Source organism: Neofelis nebulosa, chromosome 4 (assembly GCF_028018385.1).
Source record: "Neofelis nebulosa isolate mNeoNeb1 chromosome 4, mNeoNeb1.pri, whole genome shotgun sequence".
Lineage (NCBI taxonomy): Eukaryota > Metazoa > Chordata > Mammalia > Carnivora > Felidae > Neofelis > Neofelis nebulosa.
The window spans coordinates 8,187,808-8,209,606 of record NC_080785.1 but is presented as its reverse complement, the minus strand read 5'-3'; the positions used below and the strand labels follow the sequence as shown (position 1 = coordinate 8,209,606).

General features: G+C 44.9%; 1 protein-coding gene across 1 annotated transcript in view; it reads left to right on the top strand.

The window, feature by feature from the left end:
• Positions 1 to 21,799, top strand: part of CNTNAP2 (contactin associated protein 2) — a 1,972,370-nt gene that overhangs the window by 1,795,487 nt on the left and 155,084 nt on the right. Inside the window, exon 19 of the mRNA XM_058723957.1 lies at positions 17,207 to 17,443. Within this exon, the coding sequence (XP_058579940.1) occupies positions 17,207 to 17,443 (237 nt within the window). The remainder of the gene's footprint in view (positions 1 to 17,206; positions 17,444 to 21,799) is intronic.

Sequence of the window (21,799 nt, the reverse complement as noted above, 5' to 3'; positions counted from 1 at the left end):
TTGTGTTTAAGGTACTAGTTAGAAAATGTGACCTTGAGATACCTGGGTGGCTCAGCCAGTTAAGCGTCCGATGTCAGCTCAGGTCATGATCTCACAGTTTGTGGGTTCAAGCCCCACATCAGGCTCTGTGCTGATAGCTCAGAGCCTGGAGCCTGTTTTGGATTCTGTCTCTCTCTCTCTCTCTCTCTCTCTCTCTCTGCCCCTCCACTGCTTGTGCTCTTGTCTCTTTCTGTCTCTCAGAAATAATAAATAAACATTTAAAATGAAAAAAAAAAGAAAAGAATATGTGAGCTTCAATTCACTGCTGCTGAGTGCTTAGCAGAATCTCAACTGAGAGAAAATGTGTTTAGGAGGACAGCCTGATGGCCATGCAATCCACACACCGGCCTGGAGAAGCATTGCTCCTTCTAGCAGCCACAACCTCTTAAAAATCATCTAGAACTTGGTGTGATATGGGTGCTCTGAGGACACAGGTAGGCCATTGAGGATGGGGTGGAATGAGCAGCAGTGGGAAGAATAGAAGGAATAGAAGAATAGAAGGAAATAAGGTGAGGGAGTTGAAGGGGTTGGGGATGGGGAGAAGACGCCCAGATTGTGTAGGGTGTGGTCGGTCATGTCAAGGGCTTGGCTTTTGCTCAGAGGGCATGGAGATCCACCCAGGGGAGCGGAGGAGTGACGTGATATGACATACATTATAAAATGACCAATCTGGCTAAACTGTCTCCTCTTTCCATTGCATCATTCAAATCCAACACTCAAAACAAGGTGCAGTTTCCAAGCTATTGCTCAAATGTCTGGTGGAAAGAAATAAATGGTAGGACGTCCCCCCTGTCACCTCCCTGAATTCCTGAGAGAAATACATAGATGGAATATTTCAAACAAGTTCTTTTTTAAGTCCTCCTCCACTTGGGCATGTCCGAGAGAGAGAGAGAGAGAGAGAGAGAGATCATTCCCAGAAATTCTAATTGAGTGGCTGGGTACAGAACAGAAACAGCTGTGCGGTTAGACTTCGAGGACGATCCTAATGTGCATATAGAAACCACCTCTCCAGAGGCTGGCAACAATAGCTGATGTGGGCACAAGCTTTTATTTTTTCCCTTCTTGTGCACCATAGCTGTGCTGTCCAGGATGGTGGCCACTAGCCACACGTGGCTATTGGGCACTTGAACTGGGACTATTTCAAAATGAGATGTGCAATCAGCATAAATCACCCAGTAGATTTTGAAGACAGGGTGAAAAAAAACGGATGTAAAATGTCTCAATAATTTCATTATAGATAACATGTTGAAAGAATCATATCTTGGATGTACTAAATTAAATACAATATGTTATTAAAATTAATTCAGCACTTTTTTTTTACTTTTTTAATATGGATACAAGAGAACTTAAAACTACAAATGTGGCTCACACTACATTTCTATTGGACAGTGCTGATGTAGAGCATCTCACAGACTCCTCTTGTAGGAACTGTGGCCCTCTGTCTCCCAAACCTTCAGAACCCACCTTACCGTGGTTATCACCTTCCACAATAATTTTTTTAAAGAAAAATGCTAAATTTATTTTTTAGATCTTTCTTCCAGGTAGTCTGTGGAGAAAGATCTAAAGACAGCACAACCAAGGAGTTAGCAGTAAGAATTTGCTAGATGTGTGACCATAAGCCAGTTACTCACCTTCTCTGAGTCTCCATTCCCTCATCTGTAAGAACTCAATAATAACACGTACCTCGAGATGTTGTCAAGCTAAGTATCATCGTTCCTAACTCTCCATAAGTGGTAAACCCTCTTGTCATTGGCGCTGAGCTTTTGAGAAAGTGGGGAGGTGCCCTGGGTCCAGGTGATGTGATTCTGTGTAAGCAGTGATACCCCCATTCCTGCGTCAACAGAGGTTCAGAAACCTGCCGTCTTCCTACCCACTCCTAAGCTGCCTGGACATTGTACCTCTGTTCACAAATGTCAGAATTATATTCAAACATCAGAATAAAAATAAGTACGAAGCCAATGTCGCTTGGAAAGAGTATTTTTGATGATCAGATCGTGGTTGCCATGTGCTTTCACTAATTACCATGACTAAAGAGAAGGGCCTGCGGTCTTTGCTAAGAGAGAGAGAAGCAAGAGAGAGAAGAAAGGGCTCCAAGCCTTAAAACACCCAGTGCTCCCGTTAAACCATGCTACCTGTGAGGGTTTGCTTTATCTCGCTGTTTATGTCTCTCTGCCTTTTGGTCTCATAACCATTATCTATCAATGTCCATCAGCCTCGAAAGTTTAATTTTTACCCCATTTCTTCCAACTGCCAAGCTCAACTCTTACTCTCTCTTTTTTTAATTTTTTTACCTTATGACTGAATTCATTAAAACAGTTTGTCCTTAAAGGTTTTCTTTTTTTCATTGACATGGAAAGACTCACATGGTTGGTTTCTCTAATTTTCAGAGGCAGCTGGTTGAGCTGAAGCTGGTTTCGCATGCAGTGAGGCTTCCTCCTCTCCTCCAGCGGGCCGACTCCAATTAGAATGGAATCAGGAATGGGCGGGCAGCAGGCATTTGAAATCACCATCCATGGTCACCATGACTTCTAAACCCAGAGGCACCATTAGATCAGGGCTATATTTGTAGGCATTTTGTTATACTTGGGACTATTGAAAAGTGACAAACTGGAATGAGCTGAGGATTTTATGCTTTCCCCAAACTGTGGAGCAAAAGAGATGGCAATAGACAGGAAAATGTAACAGTTTAAGTGGTGGATGTGGCTGTTGAGCTGTGTTTCTGGAGGAGAACGTGACAGGCAGGAGAGGAAAATGAGTAAGTTGGGAACAGGGACAATCTCACTTCCTGAGTCACAGTCCTCTACACTAGACATAAGACTAAAGCCTTAAAATACCAGCAACCTGTGTCCTCAGACTGTTTCCTTGGATGACTGGCCAAGGTGCTGGATGTAGCACAGAGCTTTTTAGAGAATCCTTGACCCTGAGCAGTCCCAGAAATTCACGTGCAGTGATTCCTTCGCTGCATTGGCGTCTGTCCTGCCACCTGTGGCTGCTTTTACTGCTCCTTTTGTGTCAAAAACAGGTCATGAGCAAACACTCAGGCAAACCGGGTCTCAGCATGTCACTACACAACACATGCTTTCTGAAAAACCATTTTTTTTTGAAAACCATTTTTTGTTACTCTAGAAAGTGTGTGTGTGTGTGTGTGTGTGTGTTTGCGTGCGCACGTGCACATGCATGCACGCTCCCGTGCGTGTGTTTGTACACGTATGTGTTTTCTGGGGAAAAATATGTGCACACACATTTCCAGACATATTTGCTGAAAACACACACACGTGCACACACATATGCGCACTCCTATTCTGGAAAATCACTTTGAGGCTGATTTTATATATATGTAAAGAGAGAGAGAGTCCTGTAGATCCATATAGAAAGCCTTATGCAAGTATTTTTAATTTATTTCCTATAAGAATAAATTTGTTGCATGCAACAATGAATAAATCTATTCTTTTTCCACAGATGTGATGCAAAAAAAGAGGGACATGCTCAAAGAATCTACAGAGGGGAAAAGTTTCTAATAGAGGGGGAAACCATTAAAGTAAAATTTTAGTTGTCAGTTTTATAACTGAAGCTATCTCCTCACTTGAAAATATTGTTTTCACTGGAGTAGAAGGAAAAGAGGACCCAGCAAATGCCCTACAAGGTTGATTTCCCCCAACAGATTACAAGCATGTATGCGAGGATTTCAAGAGAGTCCTCACTGTTGTGGGGCAGAGTCCAGTCATTCAAGGCAGTGTGTAGTAATTCAGTGAATGAGTGTCCTAAATTCATTCTTTTTCTTCTTTTTCCTTCCTCCCCTGCTAGCTTTTACTTCTTTTTCCTTTTAGACTTCTTCCACCAAGAGGCAGGCAAAGTATAATTACTTTTTTTTACGACAATCTTATTTTCAAAATCAACTCTGGATAATTCATAATCCTGGACTTTTTTTGCCCAAAATGTACCGATAGCCAATTATTTCTTGGTTTCTTTGAGGTGAATCTTTGCTTTATAACCCATATTTTATTGTCTTTGAAGTTTGAAGAAATGATCCTCAAAAAGTGGTAGATGGTAATAGAAATAGGTTACCAAAGTGTCTTCAGTGTTCTTTAAGCAGAGGGGGTTGGGGTTCCAGCTCTGAGAAAAATGTGAAGATGGCCAAACTGGTCCAGAATACCATCAATCCATCATTAATTCCGTGTGTGTGCATTCAATACCTAGTAAGTTGTAGGAAAAGTACTGGACTCTGGAGATACATCAGACAAAATATGGTGTGTGCCCAAGGAGCCCTTCTTTGGCCTTTGGTACATGCAAATGTAAGCTACCAATTGTAGTTTAGTGTGAGAAAGCCTTTGGAATTGCTATACTTTGAATTTATTTCACAAAAGAATGAATGTTTAAGTCTATCTCTCACAGAAACAAGTGATACCAGCACAAAAAAAAAAAAAAAAAAAAAAAAAAAATCCGGGTGGGTGGCCATGGCCAAACCAGATAGGCAGCTCAGTGTGGGGATGTGAGACTCGGTGTGAAGGCTGCCTGCTCTTGGCCTGGGGAGGAGCCTCATGGCCTTTGGCCACTTCTTAGACTCTGTACGGCATCACTCACAAATAGTTTTCAGGAGGCATCTCTTTTTTTCCTCAAGAAGCATGGTGTCATCTACGCTCATAACATCCAGAAAGCCTGTGAGGCCTCAAACAACTTTATGGGGACATAACCTGCTTCTTGAGTTGCATGAAGTAGAATGCCATGAGCTGCTAGTACCTCATGCATTCTTGCCCCATTCAAGAGAGGGACCCTACATGAGTTTCTTTCAATTACTCTGTTTATCCAACTGTCATCATTACCCACAGGAACCCACCTCCCATTTGTTGAGTGAGACTCCAGTTGTGATGGAGTCTTACTCATTAAGAGTAATGTGGCTTTACCCACATTAAAGCCACCTACACAGCGTGGCACGTTCTCTAAAGAGGAGCAGTTTTGAGGGTGGTTTGTATTTTTTTTTAATATATTTTTTTTAACGTTTTATTTATTTTTGAGACAGAGAGAGACAGAGCATGAACGGGGGAGGGGCAGAGAGAGAGGGAGACACAGAATCGGAAGCAGGCTCCAGGCTCTGGGCCATCAGCCCAGAGCCCGACGTGGGGCTCGAACTCATGGACTGTGAGATCGTGACCTGAGCTGAAGTCGGACGCTCAACCGACTGAGGAGGGTGGTTTGTATTGACTGTAGGACGGTTCAGGGCTAGGTTAGAACATTTCCACAAATCTCAAGGTTTAATTAACACACCGGATAAAGGAGTCACGTGGACAAAACGGGCGACGTGAGTAGGAACAGTAAGCAAAGTCATAATCTGTAGTTCCATTTACCTTCCTTGGTCAAGGAAAAGAACATGTCAAAATCGATGTCCTATTTTAATCAGAATAATCAGCGAATGGAAATGGCTCTGGATTTTAGGAACTATATGTCAGAGTCTCAGATCTCGCAGCCATCCACACTTTCAGGTGTGGCTTTGTTGTTGTTGTTGTTTAACTCAAAATAGAAATCGCTTTACTGTAACCAAAGTTTATCCTAAATAATAAGACATTGGTGGGTTTTCTGGTTGTTCTTTTCTGTTAAGGTCTTAGGTGGTAGAAAAAATAGAATTTTATCACTTACGGAGTCAATCGCGTCTTTATGTCTGTGAGTAGTAAACAATCAGTGGTTACTTGGTAACTAACTTCCTTTTAAAATTCCAAGAGAAGAAACTGGCAAACAAATCAGTTTGCGGAATTCTTTGAAAACAGCTAGAACTTGCTTTGAGCGTGGCTGGGAGCGTTGGCTATGAAGTCCAGAAAAATCTGTATTTGACTATCCCTTCCTGATTAGTATATGACCTTGGGCAAATTATTCCCTTAAGCCTCAGTTACCTTATCCGTGAAATAAGGATGATAACATCTACATCAAAAGTGTTGCTGCTGAATACTTCATTAAATAATGTAATATATGAAAATTGCCTATTGTGACTGACACATTGCGGGAACTCAAGAGAAACTCATTTCTTTATGGCATGTAAACATGAATCTGGCTCCAAGTCAAAAGTGCCCTCACCGAATCAACAAACTTTCTGTAAGTAGCTCTTTCTATTAGGTTCTGGGGCTATAATGGTGAATGAAAAATAGCACTTACCCTCAAGAGCCCTTACAGTCCAGAATTCTACTTGGCTCCCAGTTCAGCTGAGCAAGCAAGAAAATTTGGGCTGCTTAGTGTTCAGAGCAAAGAAGCAGCAACTTCTTTGATAAGCAACCTGCTGCTTATCAACAGAATGGAGACACCACCTCGTGTCTGCCAAAGGCATAAATTACGTAATTTAAAAATTTTACAAATAAATAATTGAACAGATAATGTAACTCCTGAAAGCAACATCTTCATAGCAGATGATGAAGTGAGCAGAGCAGAGGTGACACGAGGCAGAGGCATTCGACTGGGGGACAACTTTATCCACTAAAGCGATGCAAGCAATTGACCTGTCTGTCCAAATAACACTCCAGTTTACAAAGCCAATAAAGAGAAGATAAAGCAGTCAAAATGAAGACCATCTGTTAAATTGCAAATCATTTCCTTCTTTTGGTTGTATTATTCTAAATGCATCTTATAACACTTTGATTAAGAAACTGCTATTATAATTAATGACAATGACTAAGTTGACAGAATGGCATTTCTCCCAAGAAACCCACTTTACAGGAACGCCTGGGTGGCTCATTCAGTTAAGTGTCTGACTTCAGCTCAGGTCATGATCCCACAATTTGTGGGTTCAAGACCCACATCGGGCTCTGTGCTGACAGCTCAGAGCCTGGAGCCTACTTTGGATTCTGTGTCTCCCTCTCTGCCCCTCCTCCACTCATGCTCTCTCTCTCTCTCTCTCTCTCTCAAAACTGAATCAACATTTTTAAAAAAAGCTACTTTACAAAGGGAATGAAATTGAGAAATATCAACTGGGAAAGGTCATTGTGGACAGAGTAGCTGAATATACTGTTGTTATTTAAAAAAATTCAAATTTGGTTCAGCTCAATTCAATAAGTATTAATTGCGTTTCTGCTGACGGCCAGGACTGGATAAGGTTACTCTTACCCTCAAAAATCCACATTAGTGAACTACCAGATGTACAAACAAAGCATTCAACTTCGAACTTCCTGGTCTCTCCATTTGCCTTCCCTCTCTCTCCTGTTCCCACTCCATTATGAAAGAGATGAGCCCACTCTGCTGCCTGCTTATTTTACAAAAACTCTCGGGGCACCTGGTGGCTCCGTCGGTTAGGCATCTGACTCTTGACTTCGACTCAGGTCACGATCTCGCAGTTGGTGAGGTGGAGCCCCTCGACAGGCTCTGAACCAACAGCGCGGACTCTGCTTGGGATTCTCTCTCTCCTCCTCTCTCTGCCATCCGCCACTTGCCTTCTGTCTCTCTCTCTCTCTGTCTCAAAATAAATAAGCATTTAAAAAAAACTTTCTACATGGAAATATATATATATATGCTTACGTATACATACAGCCTCATGATGGTTCTCCAAAACTATTTGTGTGTACATCCGAATATTTGTGTCTGTATATATGTATTTCCAGAAGTGGGACCATAATGCAACAGTAGGGTCAGGTTGATGTTTATTTACCGACTCCAGCTTGCTTTTAAATGATTCAGGAATTAGTATATATATATATATATATATTATATATATATATATATATATATATATATATACGTACATATATATTCACACATATACATACATATATACACACCCATAAAATACACATACAGAAATATGGTGAAATGTTAAAAGTAAGAGAATCTGGATATGAAGGGTATGGTTCTTGGTACCAATCTTGCAACTTTTCTGTAAATTTGAAATGACTTCCAGGTATATTGTTCTCCTAAAAATTTTAAAAGTAAGCGATTCAAGGGGTGCCTGGGTGGCTCGGTCAGTTAAGTGTCCAACTTCGGCTCAGGTCATGACCTCTTGGTTCCCGAGTTCAAGCCCCGTGTCAGGCTCTCTGCTGACAGCTCACAGCTCGGAGCCTGGAGCCTGCTTTGGATTCTGTGTCTCCCTCTCTGCCCCTCCTCCACTCATGCTCTGTCTCTCTCTCTCTCAAAAATAAATAAACATAAAACAGATTTTTTTTAAGTAAGCAATTCAAGACCCTTCGTAAACCTCAACGTGGCCTCGTCTTCCAGCAGCAGGTGCTGGCCAGGTTCCACCCCATGTTTCATACCCGGTTCCCAACTACCTACAACAGCGGTGCTCAATCCTGGCCACATGCTGCAGTAATCTCAGAAAATAGTAAAATAGGCTGGCCTTTCCCCAGACCGATTAAATCAGATTTTCTGAGAGTTTGCCTTAGATTTGCATATATATATACAGATGTGTGTGTGTGTGTGTGTATGTATATATATATATATATACATACACACACACAGCCAAGGTTGAAAAACTCAGACATCATTTCCTGAACACCACTCCGCATGCCTTTGTTCACGTTTTTTCCCCACACTGGGCAGAGAGCAGGAGGGGGCTGCCCGCCTTGTGCATCTTGCAAATACATATTCACTGTCACCTTTCTCATGAAGAAGCCCAGACCTTCCCCTCCCCCTGTTTCTACTCTGTTAGTCTGGACCTTACACTGTATTCTAATGAGGTGCTTATCTCCCAACCAACTGTGAACTTCTTTGGGGAAAAGTCCTTGGCTCGAATTTGCTTTTGTTATCAGCACATGCCTGGCACATAGCGAGATTCCAAGAAATGTTTACTAAATTCAAAGCAAACAAGTTACACTTGTTGGACTCAAGTTGTAACAAAGAGCCGTGAGGGCACTCTCGGAGGAGCTTTTCCCTGCGTGTGGCACTTAGGTGCCGACACCGGCTGGGAGCACGAATGAGGGCCATAACGGAAAGCAGTAGAGACGGCCGGCCGGGAAGGATGCAGAAGTTCTATAAGCAAGTAAGCCAGTGTGGCCAGACTGCAGGCCAAGGGTGCAGGGAATGGGAGATGGGCTGGGGAAGACCAGGGCCAGGTAATGAATGAGGGTGATGAAGGTCACCCGGAGGGGCAGCCTCTCGCACAGAGCCCTACCCACACCCAGCGTCTCAGTGTGTCATTTCTGAGTGAAGTGATTCTTACTGTTTCCTTAAGCTTTTGATGGGGAAGTCATGAACGCTGATTAAAACTACTAACCCTCTAACTCTCTCTGGGGCGCGAGGGTGGCTCAGTCGGTGAAGTGTCCAGCTTCAGTTCAGGTCATGATCTCAGGGTTCATGAGTTCGAGCCCCGCATCGGGCAAGATACTGTCAGCACGGAGTCTGCTTTGATCCTCTGCCCCTCTCCCCGCCCTCAAAAGTAAAAAAGCAAACAAACAAACAAAACAACAACAACAACAACAACAACATTAAAAGCTATGAGCCCTCTCCCCAGGAAAATGCATATGCACTTTTTGCCTGAAGTTTCAGAAGATTTACAGATTTGTTGAAATGTATCTAGTGACCACCTCCCCCACCCCCAGTGATATTCCAAATTGTAATAAAAAGGATGAAATTTAAGTTTAGGGGCAACACACTCTCCTCTCATACCAACCCATTCACCAAACTGCAGCCAGAATGATCCTTTAAAACTGCAAATCAGATTATGTCACCTCTACTTGAGACCCTCCAGAGTTACCCTTTACTTTCTACACAAAAAAAATCCACAACATACCACTCTTTCTAGACTCACTTCCTGCCACTCTCCCCTGAATTTTTGCCTTTTCACCTTCTTGGCTTTCTTTGCATTGGCCTTCAACATTCCCTCCTTCCCCAGGGCCTTTGCACATGCTCTTTCTCTCTTTTAGGATGCCGGCTCTGTCCCCAATACCACTTCAATCTCATGCTCCTTCAGTGATTAACTTAAATATCATTTGCTCCTTGCTAAATCTCTACTCGCTTCACAGCTTGTAGAAGACACTTCAAAAATAAAGAATATACAAAGAAGACTGGTTGCTAGCCAGAGGAAGATGTAAGTTCAAGGGAGGATTGCTTTAAGATGGGAATGATTTAAAGCCCACAGCAATTAAACGGTCCTGACCAGACCAGGACTGGTGGGTGGCAAAACCAAGATTAAACCCACATCTTTGGATCCCTGCCCTCCCCATATATACATTAATCGCTGACTGCATGTGTCAGGTGGAGGTTACCGGGATGGGGTCCTCTCCCCACTTGCTCTTTCTAGAGCAGTCTAACCTGTCGACCACCATATTTTCCAGTATGCTTATTAACACAGTTTCAGGAGCATGACCGTGGAAATTCTGGATACAAACTATCTTCCCACTTGAGACTAGAGCAAAGATGTTCAGTGCCATTGACTCTTGAACTCCAAGCAAAGAGGGCCCCCAGCTCCCACACAGTTCAACTCAGAGATCATATAGCTTATCAATGTGATTAAAGTAATACACTCTACACTTGTATCTCATGGGTAGCACATGCCATTCAGGCTAAACTTGAGAGATTTCTCCTTGGTGTCTTTTCACCCCTTTGCCGATTCAGACACTTGAAGCTTATTACATAGAAACTGACCTGGCCTTTAGAGAGGGGTAGGAAAGTGGTTACAAAAGTTATGTATTCATCTGGGGAAACACAACAAGTAAAGGTGAACATTAACCAATCCTGGCTCAATGCTGTTAGTCCAAAATGACTATAGTAAATTGAAGGAAACATCCAGCAAACAGAGTAAAAAACGCAGGAGGGAAATCCAAAGAGGTACATACACTTGGGGAGAAAAAGCAGATATTGCCAGTGTAAGGCCAGGAGAGAAACTGACTGTATTTCAGGATAGCGGGTCCTTGGGAGTACAACCGGAACCAAGTTGAAGAAGAGCTAGGCCTTGCAGATCGCCTTGGAAGAGGCCAGGTCTAATGCAGGACCAGGATATATGCAGAGGGGTGATGGCCAAGATTTCTAGGACCAGAGCTCCACAACACTTACTTAAGTTTTTCGCCAGATGATTAATGGAAAAGCAGTTAATGAGCATGATCATTCTGGGCAATGGAATTCAGCTATGAGAAAGCTTCCTGAGGCTGGGGCTCAGGTCCGTGTTTTCTCCAGTATGGGGTCTGCTCCCCAGCCATTCCTCCTAGATTTTGTAGAAGCTGTAGAGAGCTTTTAGGATCCGGGGTTCCGGGATGAGATAGAACAGAGCTGTGGACGGCAGGAAAGAGTAAGTAAATATGAAAGTGTTTGTTTACAGCAGAAGATAAAAAGAAAGAAGCCTTCTGTTATGGGCTGAGTGTTTGTGGCCCCCCAAGTTTCTGTGTTGAAGCCTTCAGGCTTTTGGAAGTCGTACTTAGGTTTAGATGAGGTCATGAGGGTGGGACCCCCAGGATGGGATCAGTGCCCTTATGAGAAGAGGAAGAGACCAGAAAGCTAGTCCTCTCTCCTTTAACTCCCCACCTCTCTCTCTGCCATATAAGCACAAAGCAAGAACATGTCTGTCTGCAAGCCAGGAAGAGAGACCACACCAGGGAAAGAATCAGCTGGCACCTCGATCTTAGACGTACAGCCCCCAGAACTGTGAGAATAGACCTCTGTCGTTTGAGCCACCCAGTTATGGCCAATCAATGTGGTTTGCTTGAGGGACTGGGTCAGTGACTGCATGAGACCACCTGCTGGACGCAGTTCACGCAGGCTGGGAGACCAGACCCTCTGGGACTCAACTCTGTATGTAGAGATGTGCAGGCAGCTGGAAATCAGCCAGCGGGGGCTGTTTACACCATGGAGATAGGCAAACACTACAAATCAGGGCTTCCTCTACCCGGGGAACGAGATATTTCACATTTACCAGCATACCCCTGGATTCGTTAGATGAAATACTTACGGGAGCAGAGTTCTCTGGAATCCCCACGTTTGAAATAAACTTTGACTCTTTTGTTGTTTCTGTTTTAATTGTTAAAACCGATGATGCTCTGCAGTTCTCTTGTATTTACCCATCCGGTTGGTTATTCAGCATTTGTGGACTCTCTCGGCAAAGTAACCGTCGCTTACAACATTGTTCCCGTGGGGAAGTATGTCCAAGTTGCAAGTTACTGACTTAATCTTTTTTTAATGTTTTTATTTACTTTGAGACAGAGACAGACAGAGCATGAGCAGGGGAGGGGCAGAGAGAGAAAGAGGGAGACACAGAATCCGAAGCAGGCTCCAGGCTCTGAGCTGTCAGCACAGAGCCCGACGTGGGGCTCGAACTCACGGACTGTGAGATCATGACCTGAGCCGAAGTCGGAGGCTTAATCGACTAAGCCACCCAGGCACCCCAATGTTTATTTTTGAGAGAGAGAGAGAGGGAGAGAGAGAGCAGGGGAGGGGGAGAGAAAAAAAGAGACACAGAATCCGAAGCAGGCTCCGGGCTCTGAGCTGTCAGCACAGAGCCCGATGTGGGGCTCGAACTCCTGAACCACGAGATCATGACCTGAGCCAAAGCCGGATGCTTAACCCACTGAGCCATCCAGGTGCCCCGCAAGTTACTGACTTTAAAATAAGCTTTTGGAAAAGAGCCCCTTTGTAGAGTTGGGGACTTTCAATTTCAGATGCTCATGGGGAAGTGAGAGAATGAAAAGAATCAGGTTGCAAAGTACACCCTAAGTGAAAAGGCAAAAAGAAATGGGATTCTTGAGCATGAGAAGGAAGGGATCAGGGGCAATTTAATTATGGGGGTAAGTGGGGCACCTGAGTGTCTCAGTTGAGCATCAGACTCTTGATTTCAGTTCAGGTCATGATCTCACACAGCTCAGGTCGTGATCTCACCATTATGAGATCAAGCCCCGCGTCGGGCTCTTCGCTGGCATGGAGACTGCTTGGGATTCTCTTTCTCCCTCGCCCTCGGCCTCTCCCCCGCTTGCCCACGTGCGCTCTCACTATCTCTGTCAAAAAACAAATAAATAAAAATACATAACAGTAACAGGTGAGCGCCATTTCTCTTCCATGGTAAGTGTCAGGGATTTGGTTACGCGAGGGAAAGGATGTCTTTATGGTATTATTCTGGGATGGACAGTTTTGTGTATTTTATTCCAAAGATTCGCAGACTTTTCTTCGTCAGTCAGGGGCCCATTTCGAGAACCGAGAAGTGATTATGACAAGGTAGCTTGCCTGCTTTCAGGGTTTCTGGCATCCTTATGATCCTGAACCTGCAGATGATGCACCATTGTTTGGAATTTTGAGAAACATGATATAGTTCAACAAATCTCTTTTATAATACATCTTAGAGTAAAAAAGACTCCAAGTTCGTCACTTTTTCCATCTAAAAAACGAATATCATAAAACGTAAGCTATCTCGTATTAGTATAAAACTATAAATTACACATTCTACATCAGTAATATTTGATCATTTAGTGAGGGAAAAGATGTTATTTGGGGCTTGTTAAATTGGCGTTATTTTAGTCATTCATTCAGAAAGGATGGGAGTCCTCCTTTCCTAAATGATATTGCAAACCCTGATTTGGCATTTCCTTAAAAACCGTGTAAAACAGCGAAGTGACAGCCGTAAATCTGCCACTGGGAAACCGACGTGGTTCACGGCACTCCCAGGCCTTGGCTTAACAGTTGGTTTATGATGTAGTTTTAGAATAACACTTTTCGAGCCTGGTATTCTCCTTCCTCCAGAACTGACATGAATCCATAAAGCTTTCTAATGATGACTCTAAAATACACCAAAAGTACTCTCTGTAGCATATTTTTTGGTCTGTTTATCTAAAACCCTTCGCTTTCTGAATTTCTGTTCATGATCTGCCTTGGGAGGACGGTCGCCTCTCTAGCTGAAGAATGCATAATGGCTCACCCCCTCGGGACCGCCCAGCTACCTCCTCGGCCAGGTGCGCCGTCCTGCCTCGGCTTAGGCTCCCGGGATCTCAAACCCCTGTGTGCACAATTATCGTCCGGGGAACCTGTTCTACCTGCTGATTCCCAAGACCCTCTGAGTCGAGCCCTCAGAGCTAACTTCTGGAGCTAGGCCCGGGAACCAGCATTTCAGCAGACAAATGTTATTGGGGGCTCGGTTCGGCCCACTCTCTGGAAGTGCAGTAACTGAAGGTGGCTCAGGGAAGCCCGGGTTCTTGCCGGCGATGTGTGGCATCTGTAGCTGGGGTGCCTGGGGCTTCCTCCGCCTCTACTGCCCAGAAGCCCTCCCTAGGCCCAGGTTCTTCGGGATTTGATCTTGAGTTTCAACCACCAGATACATTTCTCTCTTCCAATACGTTGCCCCTGTCTCTCTGCCTCTTGGCTTGTTCAGAGGACTCCACGACCTCCAGGCACCCGCTCGACCCTTTCTCTCCTGCGTGGCCCAAAGACGTTCTCAGATAATGAGCCCTCGTCCTCTGGTAGAACCTCTCTGGTGGCCCAGTGAACCCCCTGGTGTGTCTGCTTCAGGCGACCTGCCCTGCTTGCACCCCTTGACTGACCCCCTCGCCCAACCCCAGCCCCCACCATCTGTTAGACACTTTCTTTTTTTTTAATTTTTTTAAATGTTTATTTATTTTTGAGACCATGTGAGAGACAGAGTGCAAGCAGTGGAGGGGCAGACAGAGGGAGACACAGAATCCGAAGCGGGCTCCAGGCTCCGAGCTGTCAGCCCAGAGCCCGACTCGGGGCTGGAACTCACGAACCGTGAGATCATGACCTGAGCTGAAGTTGGACGCTCAACCGACTGAGCCACTCAGGTGCCCCTGTTAGACACTTTCACAGCAGCTGGCCTAGGAGCATCCGTCTGTCCCACTGGGCTCTGAACTGCTGAGCTCAGTGATTACCTCTTTCTCATTCACTGTTTCCCCAACGCCCAACCTAAAATGTAGTGGGGCGCTAATGAGTCTTGCATAAACAACTGATGATGTAAAAAGAACGTTATGACTTTCACCCGAGGTATGATCCCTCTGACCGCACTGTCTCTGCTCCAAGCATTGATGCACGCTGCTCCCTCAACTAGAAAGCTGGGCTTCCCGCCATGTTGACATAGCCTCTGGTTCTTTGAGTCTCGGCTTCCTGTCTTTTCTCCCAGACGTCTTCCCTGACCCCTTTTAGACAGGGCCGGTGCCCCTCATATTCCAGGACCCCCTGTATCACCTGGTCCTGTGCTTACCCCCACTGCATTCTGATGATGTCTGGTCATCTAAATCCTCTAGATCCAGGGCTTGATAGGAGCAAGGATTGTAACCTCAGCAGACAGCAGACAGCACTCGATAGATGTCTGCTGAAAGCATGGGAAAGCCAACTCAGGATCCTCCAAGCTCGGATGAGGGTTCTCATCACACAATCTGCTGAGTTAACCTCCATAACACTCACCAGAAAGATTGCAAATTGTTGACATGTGTCTCCTGTGCCCTCTGCTGGACAGAAAGGTCTCCCAGTATGGCATCAGACATCCCAGTAAGTCATTCAGTGACCAGCGTGGATTAAGCATTGTTTAATCCTGTGTTTCCCATCAAAGGTCCTTGCGTTTCAAGCAAGGCAGCTCTTAATTATGTAAGACAGTCTCACATGCTGCAGGTTGCTTAGCAGGGTAACAGGTTGGTTAGCAAGTTGACACGGTTAATAGGTAGGTCCGGATCCGTCCACAGGTGCCTGACTCCAGACCCTGATTCATGACTCCGCACCAAATCTGTTCTAGACTTATTTAACACAGACAAATTTCTGAATTTCCAGCTGAGAGAACCCTTTTGGAATTTGTCCTCTCCTACTCATGACAATTGAGCTGCATTTCCCAAATATGTTCTTCACGGTATTAATTTGGTGGACGTTGGGTGTTGTGAGAATAACAGGTTCCATAGGCAATGAAGTTTGAGAAATACTTTCAGAAGGGCACGTGCACAGGGAAAGGGAGCTGTGGCAATGAGGACCAAACAAATCTGGAGAGGGAACCTCAGCCTTCACCCTGAGTTAGGAGGTGATGTTGGAACACTGGGGAGCAAACAGTGGGAGAATCAACAGAGGGGCTGAGCTGCCAGGAAGTGATTAAGAACCAATTAGCAATGATTGGGCCATCAACAAACACCAAAGAAGGGCTAGCAACTGTTCTTTTAACTTCTTAATAGTAGTAATAATAATAGGTTCTATTTATTTGGGGCTGATCGCTTCACATTATCTTTTGTAATTTTCACTATTATTGTCTCTCTTTCACGTATAAAATACTGAGGCCTCAAGAAGTTGGTTAAGGGGCGCCCGGGTGGCTCAGTCGGTTAACCATCCAACTCTTGGTTTGGACTCAGGTCGTGATCTCACGGTTCATGACGTCAAGCCCTGCATCGGGCTCTGTGCTCGGCGCAGAGCCTGCTTGGAATTCTCTCTCTCTCTCCCTCTTTCTCTGCCCCTCCCCTGCTTGCACTCTCCAACGCTCAAAATAAGTAAATAAACTTAAAAAAAAAAAAAAAGAAATTAAGTAACTTCCCATAAAACCACACAGCTAATTTATGGCCAGATTCAAACCCAGTTCTCTCTAGCTTCACGTCTTGTGATGTTAAGCACTGTGCCCAAAGCCTTCTGGGACTTCCCCAGGGTTTTGCGGAGGGCTCTCCTTTGTGAACGTCCAAACTAACTCCAGTCTCAAAGAGGGTACCCAGGAGCTCCTTAAACGGAATTTATGTTATGCCACTTCCTTTATTTCCAGGGTTATCTCTTCTACCTAAATTAGTTATTTGGCCTAAGTATTGTACATGAAAATTTTTTCCGGTATGATTTCAGTTTCTTAATTTTTATTAATATTTTTTTAATTTTTTTTAACGTTTATTCATTTTTGAGAGAGAGAGAGGATGTGAGCAGGGGAAGGGCAGAAAGAGAGGGAGACACAGAATCTGAAGCAGACTCCAGACTCTGAGCTGTCAGCACAGAGCCCGACGCGGGGCTCGAACTCATCCGTGAGATCATGACCTGAGCCGAAGTCGGACGCCCAACCGACTAAGCCACCCGGGTGCCCCATTAATTTTTTTTTTAATTTACTGACCTCCATACTTGATTTTTTTTTTGATATTCATGTTGATGAAATAAGATCCATCTCCATAGAAGGTAGCCCAATCTGATCCCCTCCCGGAGTCAGGACCTGCCCTCTGAACTGAGGCTACTACAAAATTAACAGTTTACCTGAGCTTAAGTTGTTGTCGGTATCAGCATATCCGATTTCTCTTCGTTTTTCAATTTTCTGTCTTTTTCTTTTCAACAGATGTCGGTGCATTTTTTGAAGAAGGGATGTGGCTACGGTATAACTTCCAGGCATCGGGGGTCAGTGCCAAAGAGTCGGGCAGTAGGTCAGACATGTCCCCGGATCAGAACAACTCCCCTCCGGACCTGACCCACGAGGGGATCCACTTCAGCTTCAGTACCACCAAGGCACCCTGCATCCTTCTGTATGTCAGTTCTTTCACGACAGACTTCTTGGCCGTTCTCATCAAACCCACTGGTAAGGACAAGGATGCCTAAGCTTTGCTACTTCATGTTGGGTGGACAGAATGTTCTAGAAAGTCTGGGTTGTTCTTGCCTCGTCCTTTATTCCCCACAGGACATTGAGCAAGTCACCCAAGTCTTTGAATCTCGTATCCCGGTAGGAGAGCCAAGAAAGGAACTTGTCCGTTGAGTGCTTTCTAGCAATGTGTCGTAGTAATCTTGCTAAGGCATGTCGCGTTCTTTACAAGAATCATATTACATGAAAATGAGATGGCTTCGTATGTGTGATGATTTTTTTTTTTGGTTCCTGTCAAACAAATACATTCACTGCTGTACTAAATAGAGATGAGCTTTGAAGTGGAATTAATTTAATATAAATCAATGAATTACCCTGATTTATGATAATGTATCAGTAGGTTCCTACAGAACATATATAACTTTCAATAGAAATAGAAAAACAGAAACGTTTTCATTCCTAATCCCTCTCAGAATTTTGCATTCATAAAATATATCCCATAAAATAAAATATATTCATAAGGCTTGCTTAAAGCAGGAGTGTAGTCACACTTGTAACGTCTGGGACCATCTTGATCTCCAAATAGGCATGGAACTCAAGAGGGTCAGAGTGAGACTACAGTTGCTGTCCTGTGTGAATATACCAGTGGGTTTATGATCTTTCAGAGAAGTCCAAGCAGTCCTAAAAATACATAAGTGTGCCAAACACTGAGGGTTCCATTCCTCTTAGAAAACTTTAATTCTAAGACGCTTAAAAGTTTTAATAAAATTGTTTTTTCAAAAATAGAAATATTGTAGGTCTATCAGGGAGCAGATGTCTCTCCTTCATTTCCCAGAGAGATTATACAGGCTGAGAAGTGGACACAACCTCTCTCATTGCCCCCACCATCTTGCTCTGCAGTGATTATTCTTAAAGATCAGGATTGTCTCCCATGGGAGCAAAAATTATCATTATGAACCCAGGTCAGCTTGAGTTTTAAAACCTAGTAAATTCTTAGACTTCTTCTCTGGACAATTCACTCTTGGTTAAAAAGTTTAGAGACAAGGGGCTCCTGGGTGGCTCAGTCAGTTAAGCGTCCGACTTCGGCTCAGGTCATGATCTCGCAGTTCGTGAGTTCAAGCCCCGTGTCGGGCTCTGTGCTGACAGCTTGGAGCCTGGAGCCTGCTTCGGATTCTGTGTCTTCCTCACTCTCTGCCCCTCCCCCGCTTGGAGGGGCAGAAATAAGCCAAACACCAGACAAAGATGCAGCATGAGAATGTTCCTCTATTATTATTCTCTTATTATTTGTAAAAATAAATATGAGGAAAGACCTTGAAGTTCAACTGTAGTAAAATGGTTAGTAAAAGAGGGAGTCAGCATTTTAAGGACTACCATGTATCCATTAAGAGTAACATTTATGGAGAAAAGAGCGTGGAGAAAAAAGTTGTATGTAATTCAATGTTAAATGAAAAAAAAAAAAAGGCAAGCTACCACCTCGAGTATATAATATCAGCTTAGCTCTGTGAAAAATGTGGATAGAAAATAAAAACGCCATAATATGAGCAGAAAGCACCTCTTGTTTGTTGGTTTGCTTCTCCTGCTACTCTTTTATAAATGTCAAATGCTCGCAAGGCATCGGAAAAGATAAAAAGTAAAATCAATGAGGAAGCCAAAGAAAAAAGGGCATGGCCCCTGCTTTCCAGAAGTTCAGGAGTTAAGCTTATTTCCCTCTGGATCGGGTTAAATGGATTTTTAGTGCGATGAGGCTCTCCACTTCCGTGCCCCAACCTCCCAGAGCCCAGGGGTGGTGCTCACATGTGGCTTCTCAAGGCTTTATGAACTTTTCCCAGAAGGTGCCGTGCTATCTACTCCTTAAGTCACTGCCACATTAAAATGCAGTCCCCATGGGGCGCCTGGGTGGCTCAGTCGGTTGGGCGGCTGACTTCGGCTCAGGTCACGATCTCGCGGTCTGTGAGTTCGAGCCCTGCGTCGGGCTCTGTGCTGACAGCTCAGAGCCCGGAGCCTGTTTCGGATTCTGTGTCTCCCTCTCTCTCTGACCCTCCCCTGTTCATGCTCTGTCTCTCCCTGTCTCAAAAATAAATAAAACATTAAAAAAAAATTTAAATGCAGTCCCCAACAATATCAGTAAGTCTCATTCCCACAACCTATGCCCGTCCCTGTGAACACTCATGCTTGTGTTGATGGGCGTTCTTCGCGGCAAGGGTTTCGAGTAATCGGTTCCACATTGGTGCTACCATTTAATGATGCCCCAAGGGGTGCTGTGTTGCAGCTGCATTAATTCCTGTGAGCCACACAACCACAAAGTAGACACGGCTCTTCATCCCCTTTCAGCAGATGATAAAACTGGAGTACAGTGAGGTCAGGTGACGTTCACCCTCAGCTGGCGATCTGGTTCCAGGCCCAGAGCTTTGCCACTGTCTCCACACTGCAGAGAGTTCTAGAACACCCTCCATGCATCTGGAAAGCATAACCAGTTGGCTTCTTTCTACCTTTACAAGGCCGTCCTCAAACGACTAATGAAAATTTGTTTTTCTCAGGGCCCCTGGGTGGCTCAGCTGGTTAAGCATCCGACTCTTGGTTTCTGCGCAGGTCATGATCTCGAGGTTTGTGAGTTTGAGCCCCGCATGAGGCTCTGTGCTGACAGGGTGCATCCTGCTTCGGAAGCCCTTTCTTCCTCTCTCTACCCCTCCCCAGCTTGTGCTTGCTCTCTCTCTCTCTCAAAAATAAACATTGAAAAAAATTTTTTAATAATTTATACTACAGAATTTGTTTTTCTCATGCTTCAAAGACTGTGTTTTTTATTAATTGGTATTTAAAGTTAGAAATATTTGAAGAATTCATTCAGCAAGGAGTATGCCAAAGTATCAGGCCAAAATTAAAGACTAGGAAGTCTTGACGGAACGCCCTGCCATCCTTCAAACGTAACAACACATTGAAGGCTTTATTGACATCGCTGCTCCGGAACCAGACCCTCTGGTCCTCCCCCAGACCCTGTGCTTCTGACAGTGCAGGCGTCGCCCAGACACCCAGATTCCCAGGTGTGCCACCATTCCCAAATGCTCCATCATCCCCCTTGAGGGACGTGTCCCTGGGGAACGTCGCTGTCTTTTCTTCCCCACCGCTGGTCTCCTGGAAGATGCCTTCAAATTTGATGCTCCCCGACGTCGCTCCTGCCATGGCATACATGGACAATTCTTACATGTGAGTGGCGCTTGAACAAATGGACGAGGCTGTGTTTGGGATGCCACTGACCCAGGGACTCCATCCAATGGCCAGAGCTCCTTCAGGTCTGCTGAGGTCTTGGGGGAGCCAGGCTCCTGGCACCTGTTACCCCCACAAGGGATGGCAGTGCGCTCTGACCCCTCCCTCTCCCTGTTTCCAGTCCCTCCCCACCTCGCTCTTACCCACCACAGCCGTCGTGCACAAGGTCCCTCATCATGCATCAGTAGGGCCCTCCTCCCCCAGGAAGAGCAGGAGGAATCCCAAATCATGCAGCCTGCCCTTTGAGACCCTGGGCTCCGGGGTGAGAGCTCCGAGTGTAGAACCCGAATGTCCGGGTTTCAATCTGCTTCGTGCCCAGTGCCCTCTTCTGTAAAACGGGGTCTCCCTCACGGTGGGGGGGGGGGGGGGGGTAGTCCAGACAGTTGCTGTAAAGCACTGCCCTGTCCCTTCGCAGTCTGAAGTCCACGTCAGTGGCAACAGGTGCTCTGGTTAGCAGTTCCCGCTACCCACGGTCCACAGGTGGGATCTACAGCCTGCCACGTGTCCAGCGCCCCACCACCCTCCTCTTCCTCATCATTCCCCAAATGCATGTGACACCCCTGTTCCTGCCCACTTAGCCCAAAGAACTGCAGCTCCCTCTTGGCTCCGACACCTGACTTTCATTCTAGGGCCAGACGGAGCCTCACCTCCTTTCAGTGACGTCTCCTTTCTTTCGACTCCTAGGACACTTCTTTTCAATGTCATTTGTCCAGCACTTAGCGCACCGGACTGCTATCCGTCTTTGTTATAAATATGCCCTGTCTTCTCAGCGAGATGAAAAGCCCCCCGCACTCCATCTCCTGCCTACAATAGATGCCCCGTAAGTGTTTGGTGAGGGTAATGATGACGGCCAGGAGAGAGTAAATCTGTTAAGCACATTATTTCCCGCAGCCAATAAAAGAGCAGGCCCCTGTGACTGCTTTAATTCACTTGGGAGATGAACCAGAAATGCAAGAGAGGTATTTTCCCATTTTAATAATATTTTATATTAATGGCAAATATTAATATTCTCCCTCCCATCATTTAGCGGCCCTCTTGTACTATTATTTGAAAGGAATAAATATATCGCTTAAATTTTATTATTCAAGAATATTG